The 16,134-nt window shown below is 40.9% G+C and overlaps 1 protein-coding gene across 11 annotated transcripts in view; it reads right to left on the bottom strand.

Moving 5' to 3' along the window:
• Positions 1-273: 273 nt before the first annotated feature.
• The window catches only part of PHLDB2 (pleckstrin homology like domain family B member 2), a 106,617-nt gene continuing 90,756 nt past the window's right edge, over positions 274-16,134 (bottom strand). For all 11 annotated transcript variants that reach the window (XM_084843359.1, XM_084843362.1, XM_084843363.1 and 8 more), the window contains 6 exons: positions 13,108-13,315; positions 10,268-10,358; positions 8,352-8,498; positions 5,551-5,770; positions 4,443-4,528; positions 274-3,217 (listed from right to left, as the gene is read on the bottom strand). In XM_084843359.1, coding sequence (XP_084699485.1) covers positions 3,077-3,217; positions 4,443-4,528; positions 5,551-5,770; positions 8,352-8,498; positions 10,268-10,358; positions 13,108-13,315 — 893 coding nt within the window. In that variant the 3' untranslated portion in view covers positions 274-3,076. The remainder of the gene's footprint in view (positions 3,218-4,442; positions 4,529-5,550; positions 5,771-8,351; positions 8,499-10,267; positions 10,359-13,107; positions 13,316-16,134) is intronic.

Here is a 16,134-nt window from a genome sequence, read left to right as displayed (position 1 = left end):
AACAAATGGGACTTCTGAGCAGAAATATATAGAATTGCACTCTAAAACCTTTTTAGCCTGATTCTATGAATGTTTACTCATAAATAAGTCCCACAGTATCCAATGTGAATTACCAGTAAGTGTAGTTAGAATTGCATATAGCCCAGTCCTATGCATATCTAAACCTACTGATTCCTATGGGGTTAAGCACATCTAATGCTGCATAGGATTGGGTTGCATGCAGATTATAGTTTACATTTATAATAAAAAATTATGAATAAAATCAGACACATTTAAAAATACAGAAAGATATTTCTGAACATTTATTTAAATGTTATTACAACATGCAAGATACAAAACAGTTAGAAACCCTGCAAAATCATATATAAGTAAAATCAAAATACATGAAAGAAATTATATAAACCAAAGCCATTCATTTCTGGAATTTATCCTCAAACATTGCAAATATTGTTTACCTGATTTTCTTTAGAAAATACAAGTTAGGCTTGTGGTAACAGTTCTTTCTTTTTGTTGGAGTCTACAATGGGTTAAATCCAGACACAGTCATACTAAGGTCCCATTGATTTCTAAGTATGACTAAGCCAGGATGCAATCCAATGACTTTCTGTCTGGTATGTGTCATTTGCAATACAATCCTATGTATGTCTACCCAGATGTAAGTTCTACTGAATTAAATAAGGCTTACTCCAAGGTAAGTGTATATAAGATTGAAATACTGCATTACTTGGAAGTAGTCTGCTGAATTTAAGGAAATACAGCCTTTAAACCCTGATTATAAGCACACTTAATTTCCTTGGTATTTACTCTAAAGTAAATACATTTAGGACTATGGCATCTGTGAACTATTGTAACCACATTATTGGGTACACCATATCATAAAAAGTCAGCTTTACGCAAGATATATTTCAAAATTACAACATTTCTGCAAGTGTGATTTATTATTTATAATTTGCTTAAACAGAAATGACAATTTTAATTTTCTGCATTGAAAACATATGGCACTTACAAAGTCAAATGATTAAAAAAGACTACTGAACACAGACTTGAAGTTCAAAATTCAATCATTCATCTAAATACAATATCCAAAGGCAAAACATGTATTTTAAATGGAAAAGATCTTTAAGGAATATATAATCTTTACAAAAGGTATGGTAATCCCTCAAGTGCATGAAAACTTCAGACTTTCCTGGGTTTATGAAGGGTGGCCATCTCCAGACCATCAAACTAACTGATCCACTTGGTCTGAGATCAATTCATTTGCCATATCATAGGAAGCTGCCTTTTATCATGTAAGACTCTCTGTCCATCTAGCCCCTACTCTGACTGGAAGCAGCTCTCCAGGGTCTCAAGCAGGTTTTCATATCATCTGCTATTTGATCCTTTTTAACTGGAGGTGCCAGGGTTTGAACCTGGGACCTTCTGCATCCAAAGCATGTGCTCTACCCCTGAGTTCTGGTCCCGTTTACGTTCTTTGGACACCATAGGGCATAGAAAGTAGTATAATTTATTAACTCTACTTGATTCAGGGGAATTGTAATGACATGTTTTATGTTTACATTTTTGGAATATTTATTTCAGAAAAAAAACTCCTCCCAAGTACATTTGGGAAACAAAATGCTTGTCTGGATTAAAGAGTTACGTAAGGAGTGAACTCACATGGTAACTGAGGACATTAAGAATACTGTGATGGCACCCTGGAGGATGGAATCAGAAACACAGGAGTAAGAGGAGTGAGCAATGGAGCCAGCAGCTGCTGCTTTGTTTATGACACAGAATAAGTTTATATGCCTTCTATTCAGGCACCCATTAAACTGCAGCCACTGTGTTTGTGTGTGTGTGCATGCGTGCACATGCACATTAAGAAATGCTCCTACCCCTCTTCATCACCAATGGATATATAATTCTGGACAGATTCAAGGACTTTGGTTGATAACTAGTCTATGTCAAAGAAAATTGCCTCAAGATCTAGTTTTTAAGTCAACCAACCCTGGGAGGGTATTTAGTTACATTAAAATCTGTCACGGTTATGAGAAACAGTTGAGTGTATGAATCGTGGGAGTTCAGGATATTATTTCCTCACCCATTTGTAGCTCTGTATCTGTGGGTACAGAAATAGGGAATAAAGCTTTTGTCTGTTGAAGACTTCTCTGGAGTTTATACAACAAAAATCTTGTATGTGGGGAGGGGGGAGGGAATTGTGGTTGCTAAACTGCCAAATGGCCTTTAGTTGCATTTTTTAGCTCTACTAATCTGTCCTGCTAAGAAGAATGTCTTAATTTTTAAAGAAATTAAGTAACCACCATAAATAGTAAGAAAATGCAGAATTAAAGCCCTGTACAAATGGATTTTCATTCAATACTGTCTTCTGAAAAGGGTTTCTCTTGGAGGATACTCAATTTTGTGTTAACGTGACCTCATACCTGTAGCTTCTGTCCAGCATTTTCAAAATAACAAGATAATGGTATTAATATTTTGAAACTCCATTCGCATTTATGAAAAAACAATGAAAATCTTTCTATTACATAGAAACTAGATCTTATCATATAGTGTGGATCTTTGGTTCTGTAGTGAATTAAGACAAAAACACCACAAACTGTGGTTTTAAAATTTGTTATAAAATACCTATAAGGAAAATAAAAATTGTACAGAAATTCTGTACATTAACTATAGGCATCATACCTTCCCCTTTCATTTCTTTAATATTGAATACTGAAGAATATATCAACACTTCCAAACTATGAAGTTTATTTTTATTAGGAAAGTTCTGCATGGCAAAATTACTAAGAAAATGCCACAGAATCTGCGTGCCAGTCTTATGGCGATCCGATTATCCATTTTGGAGCACTACAATCTTTTAAGCATATTTCATTTATCCTGCTATGACAGTGATTAACAAATCTAAGACTTAACGCTCCCTTACACAGCATGTGTTTCATTGTGGAACGTAAAGTTAGGTGATTTTTGAGTTCTTGCTATTTCATGTCGCTTGTCAAATGTAACTAAATATGGCTTTTCACCCCTAGATGTGAGGTGTTTATTGCATTATGCCCTGTCAATGAACCTTTGCACCATTTTACTATAACATGAAGTGGGTATAGCCTTCTGCCCCAGTGACTATTACATCCATCCATATCCGCATAGCTTCTGGTGTGGGGGCCACCATGTAATATATTCTGTCATGAGTCTTAATGCTGAAAGTAAGCAATGGATTAGGACTCTAGAAAAAAAGAAAAGCACATAAAATCAATTGTATAATATGAACTTTCAGACATTGACTGTAATACAGTGAGTGAATGCAACTGTAGACAGTTTGTGCATTTGTGATTCTTTGCCTTCCACAGTTGACAGTAGGACTGTGACCAGATGCAAAGGAGTACAGATCTCTGGTACCTTTAAACTGTTGTGTAGACGAGAATTTCAACAGGAAAAGCTTTCCTTCTGTCTGGCAAAATACACCTGTCAAAATGTTCTCATCTGAACAACTACGAACCTTATTCTTTGCATCAAGTTTTCATGTTACAGTAGGAACTAGATGCATGCAGAGTTCTCTGGATCACAGCCTACATGTATAAATTTCTCTGCAGCTCCTTAAAAGCTAATGCAGGAGTACAACATGTTTCATGAATTCATGAAACAGTAGCCTGCCCTTGTCTGTACTGCACTATGTACACACACATACATACACCCCAATTAGGCAACGTGAAGAACAACTGGACAACGCCATAATGTATTGTTTAGAATAAACAACAGAAACACTTGTCAGAAGTCCAGAAATGTCTCTGTCTCTACATCAGAATCCCCATTACGTTTCTCTGTCTACCGCAAACCATGTCAGGCCATGTGAATTAGCCAAGATGGTTCATGCTTTGTAAACCGTTAGGCAGGACAATGCACACAGTTACAATGCAGTGTACAGTTGTGTACAGTGAACATGCATAGAGGGTGGGACAGGATTGCATTTGCTAGCTCTACGCTCTCCATATGTGCCTTCAACGTAAATTATGGAAGTCCCTACAAGTGGGGTGGGGGAAGGACCAACAATAAACTGGAACTGAAAGGTCTTAAATACACTAATGTTGATTTAAATAGAACATACTTATTTAGAATTGACAGTACTGTTTTCAACAACCAGATTCCCATCCTTCAAATGCGTAACTTGAAAGAAATGTTGACGTTAAAATTTAGGACATCCTAGCATCCAGACCACGTATCTCAGTTCAGGAAATTTCCTCTTCTCCTTTGTCCTTCCTTGTACTTCTGTATGCTGTTGTACTTACCATCTGCCTTTCAACAATTAAGTGGCATTTCAAACTGAAAACTCTTGGAGATACACAGTGTTTTCCAATAATTAGCTTCTTGTCTACTTCAGCTAAGGCACAATAAAACTTCAACTAATAAATAAACGAACTATATATGTAGGAAAAACATAAGATTTTTTTCACCTTATAAGCATTTTTTAGATGATCATAATAGACTTCTTCAATGGCTTGGAAATAAATTACTCCTTTTAATTTAGTTTCATGTTTGTCTGCAATAAGGAAAAGAAACTGGGTTGAAACTAACACCCCACCATAGGGATTAAAGGATTAGTTCTTCAAGCAAATCGAAGTCAGGACTAACATGTTCATTTACAAATTATTCCAGGAAAACCTTGGCTTCTTTCATCGGTAGGATTAGTTTTGCATAGCACACTAATTCAACATGTGGATGATGCATAGATTCAGTGGAAATGGAAGAAGTTTGCAGTGGGAAACAGATTTTGGAAAGAAAGAGACCTATCTGTGGTTCCAAAGGCCACTGGCCATTTTGAAGTCTGTATGTATTTTTGATCAGGAAAGGGGGCGGAGGAGTTAAGCCTTGAGCTGGTGTTGAGACGGCCCAGCCCATCTCTGCTCAGAGGATCGGCCGGGGGCCAAATTTCATCCTCCTCATGATCTGCTGGGCCGGGGAGTTTAAAACTCAGTGTGTCATAGTGAGCATGAAAAGGCACCCCTCCTCAGCTGATCTGTATGGATCACCAGAGGAGGAGTAGGGAGGGTGTCTATGTTATTGGGTGTGAAAAGGGGGGGGCAGGGTGGAGGGAATTCAGCCCCCAACATCTGGGCCTTCAGCTGAAAATGGCTCCCCTAAATCCATTCGAATGATATTGTGTGGCCATACTCACAGCCCCTTATCTAAGTCACATCATTAGTTTGTAGTCTGTAATCATGATCCCACCCATGCAGCATTATAGGGCATTTCCCTGGTTGTAGAAGAGAATGGAAAAGATCCTGCATGCATAGAGAACCACTTTAATACTGGATCTGCTGAATTTCGGACTTTAGCTTCAATCCATAAGATACAGGAGACAAACTCTTAAGTAAATGTGGAAAGCGACTAGATGCACTGGAGAGTAGAGAATTGCATGTGTTATTACAATACAAAATATGAACAGATAAGCAAGGCAAGTAAACATAAATTACAGGTTGCTTAAGTGATGCAACAGAATACAACTTATTAAGAGACAAACCATAGAAAGACTCCCCATGTCAAGCACAACATACAACTCACCTGCATAATAAGAAAATGTTCTCTTGTTTCTATCAAACACAAACCATCGTTTTTTCCACGTTTTAATTTTTCCTCCCATCTTAATAAGAAAACCTCGGCAGGTCTTCTCAGTAAGTGAGACATGGTAACAGGTCTCTATGTTGTGGCCAGCTGTCTCTATGTGACTGCGTAGATCAAAATCTTCCTTTCTGACCGGCAAATAACGAGTCAAGGGGCGAGACTAATGAGAAAAACAGTAAAGATGAATTTTATTATTGGTCATTATCTAATTACACATAAATATATTTATATGCATTCAAAATCTGAAACAAAATACTCAATATGAAACTTATTTCTTTTTTTATTGCTTAAGACAACTAATCATTAAACTTGTACATGAATCAAGGGGCTGAATTCACACACACGTATTGGGGGGGAAATCCTGAAAGTTTCTGGAAATATAACATCTTGACCAGATGGTATACAAAGTACCAACATGTTAATGAAACTGTACAATTCTGTACAATGCAAATGTAGAGAATATGCTGCTCCTTGTCCTGTTTTAAAAGTTTATCTCTCTCTACATCATCTCTCTCTCTCTCTCTCTCTCTCTTTCTTTCTCTCTCTCTCTTTCTTTCTCTCTCTCTCTCTCTCTCTCTGTGTGCGTGTGTGTGTGTGTGTGTGTGTGTATATATATATATATATATATATATATATCCTGCCTCTTAATCATACTGAGTTCTAAAGCAGATAACAATTTCATATGTGATTTTGGATCTTGCTAAGAAAATTCAAGTAAAGCTGGCTCTGTCCAAAAGCCTGGCACCCAAATCTTACACATAGTTACTTGTCAACACATTTATAGAACTCACTTCCTAGTGCTTAGTTAGTCCCTTACAAATCAAACATTACCAGTCCTCATGATATATAATCTTTCTCTCATTTCTCTGTTGAAGGGTTCAATGCATGTATGACATTTTAAAGGTATACCCCTCACGTTTTAAGTGTACACCTAAAAATGTAAAGTGTGCATAGATAAACATTTATTTATACATACATACATACATACACACATAACATTTGTATCCCGCCTTATATCATTAAGATCTCAGGGCAGCATACAGATAAAACATATGCTTGCTCCAGCTTTAGAGCAGAATTTTAATCAGAAAATGGTGAAGGGGGAAAAGGTTAACTCCTTCTACTAAGCGCTATGGTCCTGATCAGAATTGCGGCCCCCAATGGCTGCTTTTTACAAAAAATATAAGGAAACATCTTATCATGGGTCTCCATCACATTGTCTAGTTTAGCCTTTAGGGTTCATTTTGCAGAGTACAAGGATGACAGGCAACACTGCTGGTTGTATTTATTTATTAAAAGCATTTTACCCCACTCTTCAGCCAAGAAGGCTACCATAGCAGCTCACAAACTAACTATCAATGAAAACAAGGACACCCCTGCCCACAGGCTTACAATCTAAAAAGACATGACACAAAAGGAAAAAGGGATGGGGAGATTGGGGGGAGGGGGAGCAAACTCAGGCACCAATTCTTAAAGCTAAATAATAGTTCTTGTAATGACCGCTTGAAAACAGCTCAGCGAGAGGAGGAGCCTAATGCAGCTGATCTTTCAGCAGGGCTGATGGCATCTCCCTGCTTCCCATCTCCCTCTGCTTCAGCTTGATGGAGTGGCTGCTCCCTGGTGACAGTATATGGCAGGCTACTTCATATGAAGTTTCTCTGTTCAGTCCCATGCTAGAAGGCTTCAAAGGCTTAAATCATTACAAAACCTGGCCACCTTTGGGGTAATTTTATTCTCAGTGACTATTTTTAAAAACTTCAAATTAAGATGGCATCACTCACTTCAGAATGTCGCTAGTGGCAAAGCTGCACACTAATGGATAAGTACAGAATACAAGGAAAACATAATGGAGTATCAACAAAACCGCTCGCCCACGTTTCTCTCAAGGACAAGTCATGTTTCTTACACAGTGGCTGCAACCAAGCAATGACTTGCAAGTGAATTTGTGAAAGACCCATCACAGATCCTAGACCAGCCTCCTCCAACATGGTGCCCTCCAAATGTTCTGGACTTCCAACTCCTTTCAGCCCCAGCCAGCATGGCCAACCGTCAGGAATGCTGGGAGTTGTAGTACAAAACATCTGGAGGCACCAGGTTGAGGGAGACCCCCTCTCCCGTGACGCTTCTGGGCGCAACTGTTGACGTCGAGCCAATTGGGCTGAGCGCCGAAGCTCAGCCCCTGTGATCTCTCGCTTGTGCTTGCGGCTGCGCCTTGCGTCTCAAAGTTCAGGTTGTCCCTCCCTTTCCACGCCTGGTTCACTGTCACTCCCAGGGATGTGAGGGGGGGCTTCCCCTCCAGCTGCACCTCTGAATTCTGAGAGAGTTCCTCCCTGACAGGACAACCCTCCATGCTTCTCCTGCCTTGGTTTGGATAGGTGGTCACCTCCGAGTTTGGAGGCAGCCGTCTATCTCAATAGGATTGCGCCCTAAGAGTGTGAAAGGTCAATGCTGTTTTCATGGCCTTTCAATTCACGGTCTATTTGTGAAGTTTATACAACTGGAAAACACACTATTGTAATGGCAATCTTTCAAATATGGGCTGAGGTCCAGAAAAATCTGTGTTACACATTTCAGTCATTTGTCATGTACTGAATATGAGTGACACTTGTAGGAACATTGAACATTTATGTGTTAGCACACTAAGACAAGACACTTGTTTTATCTGGCAGATGCATGCATGTCGTGTGTACAGTTTTCTATCCTATTCAATAGCTGCATTTTCTTGTCTACAGATTACATACCTGGGATCTTTGTTTTTCCCGTATCTTAACTTCTTTCTCAATTAGTTTTTGGCGCTGGCTAGTTTCTTCTTGCAACCTTTTTTCTAGTTGCTCTCTACGATGCTTTTCTTCCTCTAATGCTCTTTTTTTAGCTTCCATTTCTCGTTCCTAAAAGTCACATCATACAAGATATTGTAACTGAACTCATTTTTAAAACTGTTAAGTACAGATTGACCTGAAACATGTTCCCTTCAAATTCATTCATCATGGCAAATATGTTTTCCTCAATTTGAAGGTTTTACATTTTAAAGATTTCTGTTGACATCTGTGTCAACAAGTTTGTGAATGAGAATGTGCAAGATATATGGAGGGAGCAATCCCATCTGGATCGACGGTTGCCTCTGAGCCTGGGGGCAACTGCCTATCCAGTGCAGGGCAGGAGGAGTGATGAGGAGCGGATCTCCTCCTCGCTCCCCCGCCCTGAAGACGATTTCAGCTGTCTAGCTGTGGGATCTTGGAGCGCAGGAAGGGGTGGCCAGATGACACATAGGATGTGTCATACCAGCACTTCCGACCTCCCCGTCCCAGGGGACACCCTGTGTCCCCCCTTCCGCGCTGCTCTTACAAGCGCAGAGTGCGGGGCTGATCCACACTGCCTACAAGGTGGCACGGGAGGGGGTGGAGGTCAGTTCTCTGGGAACCAACCTTGGACCGCGGGCTCCGCGGTCAGTTCCTAGGAACTCACCTATCCTATGGCCATCTAGCTGCTGACTAGCAGCCATAGGATTGCGCCCTAAATCACTAGGCTATAATACAGTTGTCAAAAGAAAAAGTACCTTGCTCACAGTGGCTATAATGATTTTGCTAAAGATCATTAACTTTAGCAAAAACTTTAGCAAAAAATGAGTATGGGGTTAACTCACATACAAGGAGAAACATATTGAAAAGTGGGTCGTCCATGGTTCAGTCATAAATACATTTAGGATGTCCCAGATTTAAAAAACGAGTTAAGGCATTTCAGATAGCGATCAAATGCCTCTGCCTGGGACCTTCGACAACACTCAGTTTGAATCCTGTTTCCAATACTGGTAAGACAGACATGATCTGACTCAGTATGTAGTGGCTCCTAAAACTTATTTGAAGCCAGTATATTTATATTAAAATGTCAATACTGTATTATTATTATTATTATTATTATTATTATTATTATTATTAATAATCGCCCATCTGGCTGGTCACCCAGCCACTCTGGGCGATGTACAGCGTACAATAAAACAGTTTAAAACAATACAATTCTACAATAAAAACATTTTCTAAAATACCCTGACTCACCCCAAATGCCTGCCTGAACAACTACATTTTTAATGCATGACGGAAGCTCATTAAAGAGGGGGCATGTATTAAGCCAGTGTCCATTTAAGACAGGGCATTGAGGCCAACCATTTTACAGACCTTCAAATATCGGTGGAAACTACTGTTCCTCTTAGAACAACAAGACGTAGCAGAGTCCTGGCCAGCTGACAGCATTTTGATATCCTGTGGCTGCAACGTACGATTTGATTTTTCAGGGACCTCCTGGAGCCCATCTCTTGGACTACATGTTGCTTTATTAGTGTCCCTAAAAATGCTGGTGCCTCAAGCAACCACTTTGATTTGCTTATGTCTTCAGGGTACCCTACATGTACAGGACAGAATCTCTGGACCATACTGCATATTTATATCTATTCTTAAAATTCCTATGATTTCTTATATAGTATCACTGTATCCTTTCCGATTTATCTTTAGCTGACCAAATTGGAACTTTAAAAGGACTGGAGTACAAGCAAATAAAGAATTCCTGACAAATTCTAGGAAAATATAACGTTTTCAGAATCCTAATGACAACACAACTTCAACCTATACGACTCCAGCGTTTGCTGCTACTATGTATAGCTTACCCTGGATTCAAGCAATCGTGTCTTTTCAGCATGAGCTTGTTTCAAAAGTCTTTCCATTTCTTCTATTCTTGCAACATTTGACGTGCTGGCACTGAATAGAAAAAAAAATATTTAATTGGAAAAATAGATCCATAACAGAAAACTGAACAGCAAACTCTGTACAATTCTTAAAGTTACAGTTCCTTTAATGACTAGCTGGGATGGAAACAGTTCAGATAGTCTGATGGGATGGCTGATGCTAATAGACAGTTGAGGAAAAACCAAAGGTAGCTGGTCTCCCAGCATAGCCAAGGTCTCCTTCCCTTCTCTCTCTCTCTGCTCATCACCAGGGGTGGTGAACTGGACTGATTCCAGGTGCTGGGTTGCCTCCTAAGACCAATCCAGGGGGGCAGATGCTTTCAGTCGGCAGGCCTTTCTCCTGAAGCCCCTCTCCGAAAGCTCCACACCCTGATGTCATCTATCCTAATTCTTCGTGCAGAGAAAGGCACAGAGCAGTTGCTCCATTTTTCTCTCAGCACAGAGAAATTATACAGCAGCTAGCTTTGCCTGCTTCTCAGATGGATGGCAAGAGGCAGATGGCTGCACGCTCAGCTGGTGCCTGGAGGAGCCTGCCAGGTGCCAAATGTGCACGCAGCCAGCTCTGCTCCGCCCTCACTGTCCCTGACCAGAGAAGGCAAAGAGGGAACAAAGCAGACTCAGCTTGCACCTCAAGGAGTTGGCCGAGTCCTGAGCTGGCTTCACCTGCCTCCCCTTCTCCAACGGTTCCCTTAGGCCCCAACTGGAGAAGGGGAGGGGAAGCACAGCTGGCTTGCTCTCCCTCGCCTTCTCTGACTGGAGAAGATGAGGGAGAAGCAAAGCAGACTGAGCCATGGCCTCGAGAATTTGATTTTTGATTTCATTTATATCATTTCTATACCGCCCAATAGCCAAAGCTCTCTGGGTGGTCCACAAAAATTAAAACCACAAAGTGCAGCATAGAACAAAATAAAATATAAAAGCTTAAAACCACAATATAACAGTACAACCAGAATAAAACCTAGGAGCAATGCAGAGATTTAAAATACAGATTTAAAACACCAGAGCTAAAAGATTAAGAAGCCAAAATGCTAAAATACTGGGAGCATAAAAAGGTCTTCACCTGGTACCAGAAGGAGAACAACGTAGACGCCAGGCGAACCTCTCTAGGAAGCTCATTCCACAGCTGGGGGGGGGGGGGGCACAGCAGAAAAGACCCTTCTCCTGGTAGCCACCAGCCTCACTTTGGCAGGGGATCCTAGAGAAGGACCCCTGAGGATGATCTTAGTGTCCAGGCAAGCACATATGGGAGGAGGCGAACCTTCAGATAACCTGGCCACAAGCCATTTAGGGCTCTGGATGTTAATACCAGCACTTTGAATCAGGCCTGGAAATGGACTGGCAGCCAGCGCAGCTGGAAAAGTACTGGCATAATGTGATCTCGTTGGCCAGTCCCTGATAACAATCTTGCTGCCCTTATTTGGACTAGCTGAAGTTTCCAGACTGTTTTCAAAGGCAGCTCCATGTATAACACATTGCAGTAATCGAGATTAGATGTTATCAGAGCATGGATAACTAGCTAGGCTATCTCTGTGCAGATAAGGGTGTAGTTGGTATACCAGCCTAAGCTGATAAAAGGTGCTCCATGCCACTGGGTTCATTTGTGCCTCAAGTGACAGTTCTGGGTCCAAGAGCACCCGCAAACTATGAACCTGATCCTTTGGGGGGAGTGCAACCCCCTCCAGAACAGGTTGAACATCATCCAGCCAGGCAGACGAACCACCCACTAACAGTACCTCCGTCTTGTCTGGATTGAGTTACAGTTTATTGGCCCTCATCCAGTCCATTACCGTGCCCAGGCACTGATTCAGAACAGCCACTGCCTCACCTGGGTTTGATGAGAGAGGTAGAGCTGGGTGTCATCCGCATATTGATGGCACCTCAGCCCACAACTCCGGATAACCTCCCCCAGCAGTTTCATATAGATGTTGAACAGCACAGGGGATAAAATAGAGCCCAGTGGGACCCCATGGCATAATTGCCAAGGCACAAAGCAATAATACCCCAGCACCACCTTCTGGAATCGGCCATCCAAGTAGGAGTGGAACCACTGTACCTCCAACTCCCAACCCAGACAACCTATCCAGAAGGATACCATGGTTGATGGTATCAAAAACTGCTGAGAGTTCCAGGAAAATCAACAGGGTTGCATTCCCCCGTTCCTCTCCTGGCAGAGGTCATCCCACAGGGAGACCAAGGCAGTTTCTGTTCCAAATCCAGGCTTGAAGCCTGACTGAAATGGATCTACATAATCTATTTCATTCAAGAGTGCCTGGAGTTGTCTGCAACCACCTAATTAAACACCTTTCCCAGGAAGGGGATGTTGGCCACCCGCTTATAGTTGTTAATGTTCTCGGGGTCCAGGTTAGGCTTTTTCAGAAGTGACCTGAGAAGTTCTCCTTAAGATCTAACCTGGACCCCGAGAACATTAACACAGTTGCTTCGATCCCTCTCCCTTTTTGGGGGACAAAGCCTTCCCTGAGGTCCCACGGTCTGGATGGGGTTGCCTGGAAGGAAGGGCAGATTCAGCCTGAGGGCCAGAGATTGCCCATCCCTGATATATATGCATGTCTTTGCTCTAAAATATTGTTCTGTATGGCCCCCAGCAATCTATTAAATGTGGTTAAGGCTGCCTCTAGAAATACAGACCTTTTCTGACAATGGCCGAATAAGTGCTTAAATGGTACATTTAAAAAAAAGTGTGTCTTTTATGCTTAACTACAGTGCTACATTTTTTACAAAAATGAAATGTTGCCATACTTTACCTGGAAATATTATCTGGGGAGCAGGCAGATATGCTGGTCTCCATGCTGTCAGAACTGTCTAAGCTTAGAGTGTCAAAGGCATGGTCCTTGAAACTATGATCAGGATAATGGAAGGTGTTCAGATATACATTCGATTCAGAGGCAGTTCTGCTATAGAATTCAGGAGATTTCTGGCTTTGATCTTCACATATATGTTGATGGTTATAACCTAGAATAAGAAATAAAAATATTACTTGATTAACCCACATTTTATATTTTAAATACACTCTGAAATGGAAAGCACCATAAGCAATTTCAACACTATTTCATTCTGAGCTCTTATCTGGATTTGAAGCAGTGCTTTTGTATATTAGTACAATGTCTTTTAGGAAATTGACAACACATTGGCTTTACTAGCATCTGACATATTTCTGATCAGTATTTTGTCATGTGTCTCTTGAATAACTCACTGGGATTGCTGGGATTAATAGTAATACTCATGTAAATTATCTAAATGCTAGCATAAAAATTATTTAGGGAATTGATACTAAACTTTGGCAATTACGTACAGATTGGCCTTTAGGTATTAGCCTTTAAATATCCCCCTGAGGATAAATATCAGAAAAGGAGGAGCAATGATCAGTGAAAGGATCATCCTGGACTACCCAGGAAAGACTGAAATTTAAAGGACCCTGCAATTTGTATAGGAGACGTGGATGCCTGACTTCATTATGCTAGAGAGATTACTACATATGTGTGCTACAGTAACCTGCACTGTATCGGACAGTCATTTAGCCATACAGCAGATATGCAGAAAGAGAAGGAAATAGGTACAAGCCCTTTCCACACGATTTCATCCCTACTTTTGGAATCAGTTTTATTTATTTTATATGAATCATAATTTATGATTTTATATGAATCAGAAACAGTTTGAAGGTACTGATTCCTGTTGCTTGGTTCCAGAAAATTATGAGAAGAAAGCAGGGCTTTCCTACCTTCACCTTCCTACAGCATCCCTTTGCACCTGAAGACTGGAACACCCTCCAGAATGATATGCAATGTGCTGGAACAGTTTGTGCTGGGGGGGTTCTCTGACTTGTGCCCAGTTTCCTCCAGTTTCCCAGCTCCAGGTCCCCATACCTTTCTGGAGGCCCCCATGCCTGACCTTCAGGATTTAGCCTGGGGGAGGGGTATTGTTCAAAGGAGCTGCAGCAGGACAGAGGAGGCAGGAAAGGCCCACAGCGCAAGCAGAACTCCAACTGCAGTTTTCTGGATCCAAGGCTATGTTATTATTCCAGGCATGATTTCTTTGGATTAAAGATACCTTTATATATTTCCCAGTATTTATTTAAATTTCTGTATTACTTGATTCTGGAGAACTGGAGCATGGGCGTGGAGAAGGGTAATCACTGTACGTTACAGAGTTACTGTGCTGTTGCTGAGATACATACTTTTGTTATATTGGCTCTGCAGCAAACATTGCAGGGGAGACATTGCTGATAGACAAGGTGTTGGACATTTAAACAAGCATTAAAAATATGCTGCACATTCTAGGTAGCAATACTTACTATTTAATCACTGACAGTGCAATCCTATACATGTCTACTCAGAAGTAAGCCCCATTAAACAGGACTTGCTTCCACGTAAGTGTGTCTATGACTGCAGCCTGTATATTTTTTCACAAAAGATGCTGAAGGCCATAATCCTCACACCCTTTACTCAAAAGTAAACTTGTGGATTCCAGCGAGACAGACCCAACAACAATAGTTTGAGCATTCTAGCGGATAGGTACATCCACATACTACTTAGGGCAAGTGCCACGTGTAGGCCACATTTAATGTTTCCTGAGTGGGTATCTCCAGGCACCAAACTGCTAATGTGCAGTGGCTTATCTTGGCAATCTTTTTGCTCCATTCTGTGCGGCAAGCCACTGCATCTGAGTGGCCTGCTGTGTGGCCACAGCTGTTGGGGCAGACGTCTGAAGCAGCCAACATGTGGTAGCCATTTTATGAATATTGGCTCTTACCCAGATAATTGGATGCACAGTTTCAGTGCCTCAAATCACTGCACAGCAATCGTGCAGGAAACCTCAAGCCCGCTGCCACCACCCTCAGTCCACATGGCTAATGGGGACAACTGCAGGACCAGAGCAGGTTAGTTTCCTGCTTGTGAGAACAAGTTGGGCCCTTAGAAGGAAAGTACACACCTCTTCCCTTTCTGGCACAGGGAGAAGCTGCCACCTGGATATGCCTTAAGACAGGAATATAGGAAGCTGCCTTATAGTGAGTCAGACCATTGGTACATCTAGCCCAGTACTTTCAACACTGACAGACAGCAGCTCTCCAGGGTTTCAGAATGGCGTCTTTCCCAGCCCTATCTGCAGATGCCAGGGACTGAACCTGGGACCTTCGCCATGCAAAGCAGGTGCTCTACCACTGAGCTATGGCCCCTTCCCTAGATACTAATGTCAAGTACAGTGTTTTAGAAACTGATTAGATGTTCAGATCATTCTATTAGAATAGTTTGTAATTCCCATAATTTGATACCAAGCCATTAGTGCTACGGAATGCAACCTTAACACAAGCATTACTGTTATCTTATGCACAAGTAGCTTTTGCTAAAATTATGGAAAATATTATCAGGATGTATTTTGCAACAATGGATTAAAATTACCTTTATTACTTGCACTTTTGGAATGACTAAGTGCTCCTTTTAAAATAGTTTTTTGTTGTAAAAGAAAGGAAGAGAGAAAATTACTATCACTGGAATTTTGGTTACAAAAGCTAGATGAGGTCTGAAGTTATTCAAGTACTGATAGCTATTTTTAGCTATCAGTCAATTTCCTCCTTACATGCAAGAATAAATTAAAATCAATCTACCATGTGACAGCTTTGGACATTTTCAAAATACATGCAATAAATAACTAAATAACTAAGGCACACACATGTTATAAGTAAGATAACTGTATTGCTTAAAACACACATTTATAATAAGGAATTTTTTAATGGTAACATTATTTTTTCCCCTAATTGTTTCCAGAGAACAAAG

The sequence above is a fragment of the Heloderma suspectum genome, chromosome 3 (assembly GCF_057233095.1).
Source record: "Heloderma suspectum isolate Gila_16-S chromosome 3, 16-S_ref, whole genome shotgun sequence".
In the NCBI taxonomy this organism is placed as follows: Eukaryota; Metazoa; Chordata; class Lepidosauria; order Squamata; family Helodermatidae; genus Heloderma; species Heloderma suspectum.
Note: the sequence above shows the minus strand (reverse complement) of the source record. Positions and strands in the feature narration are given on the sequence as shown.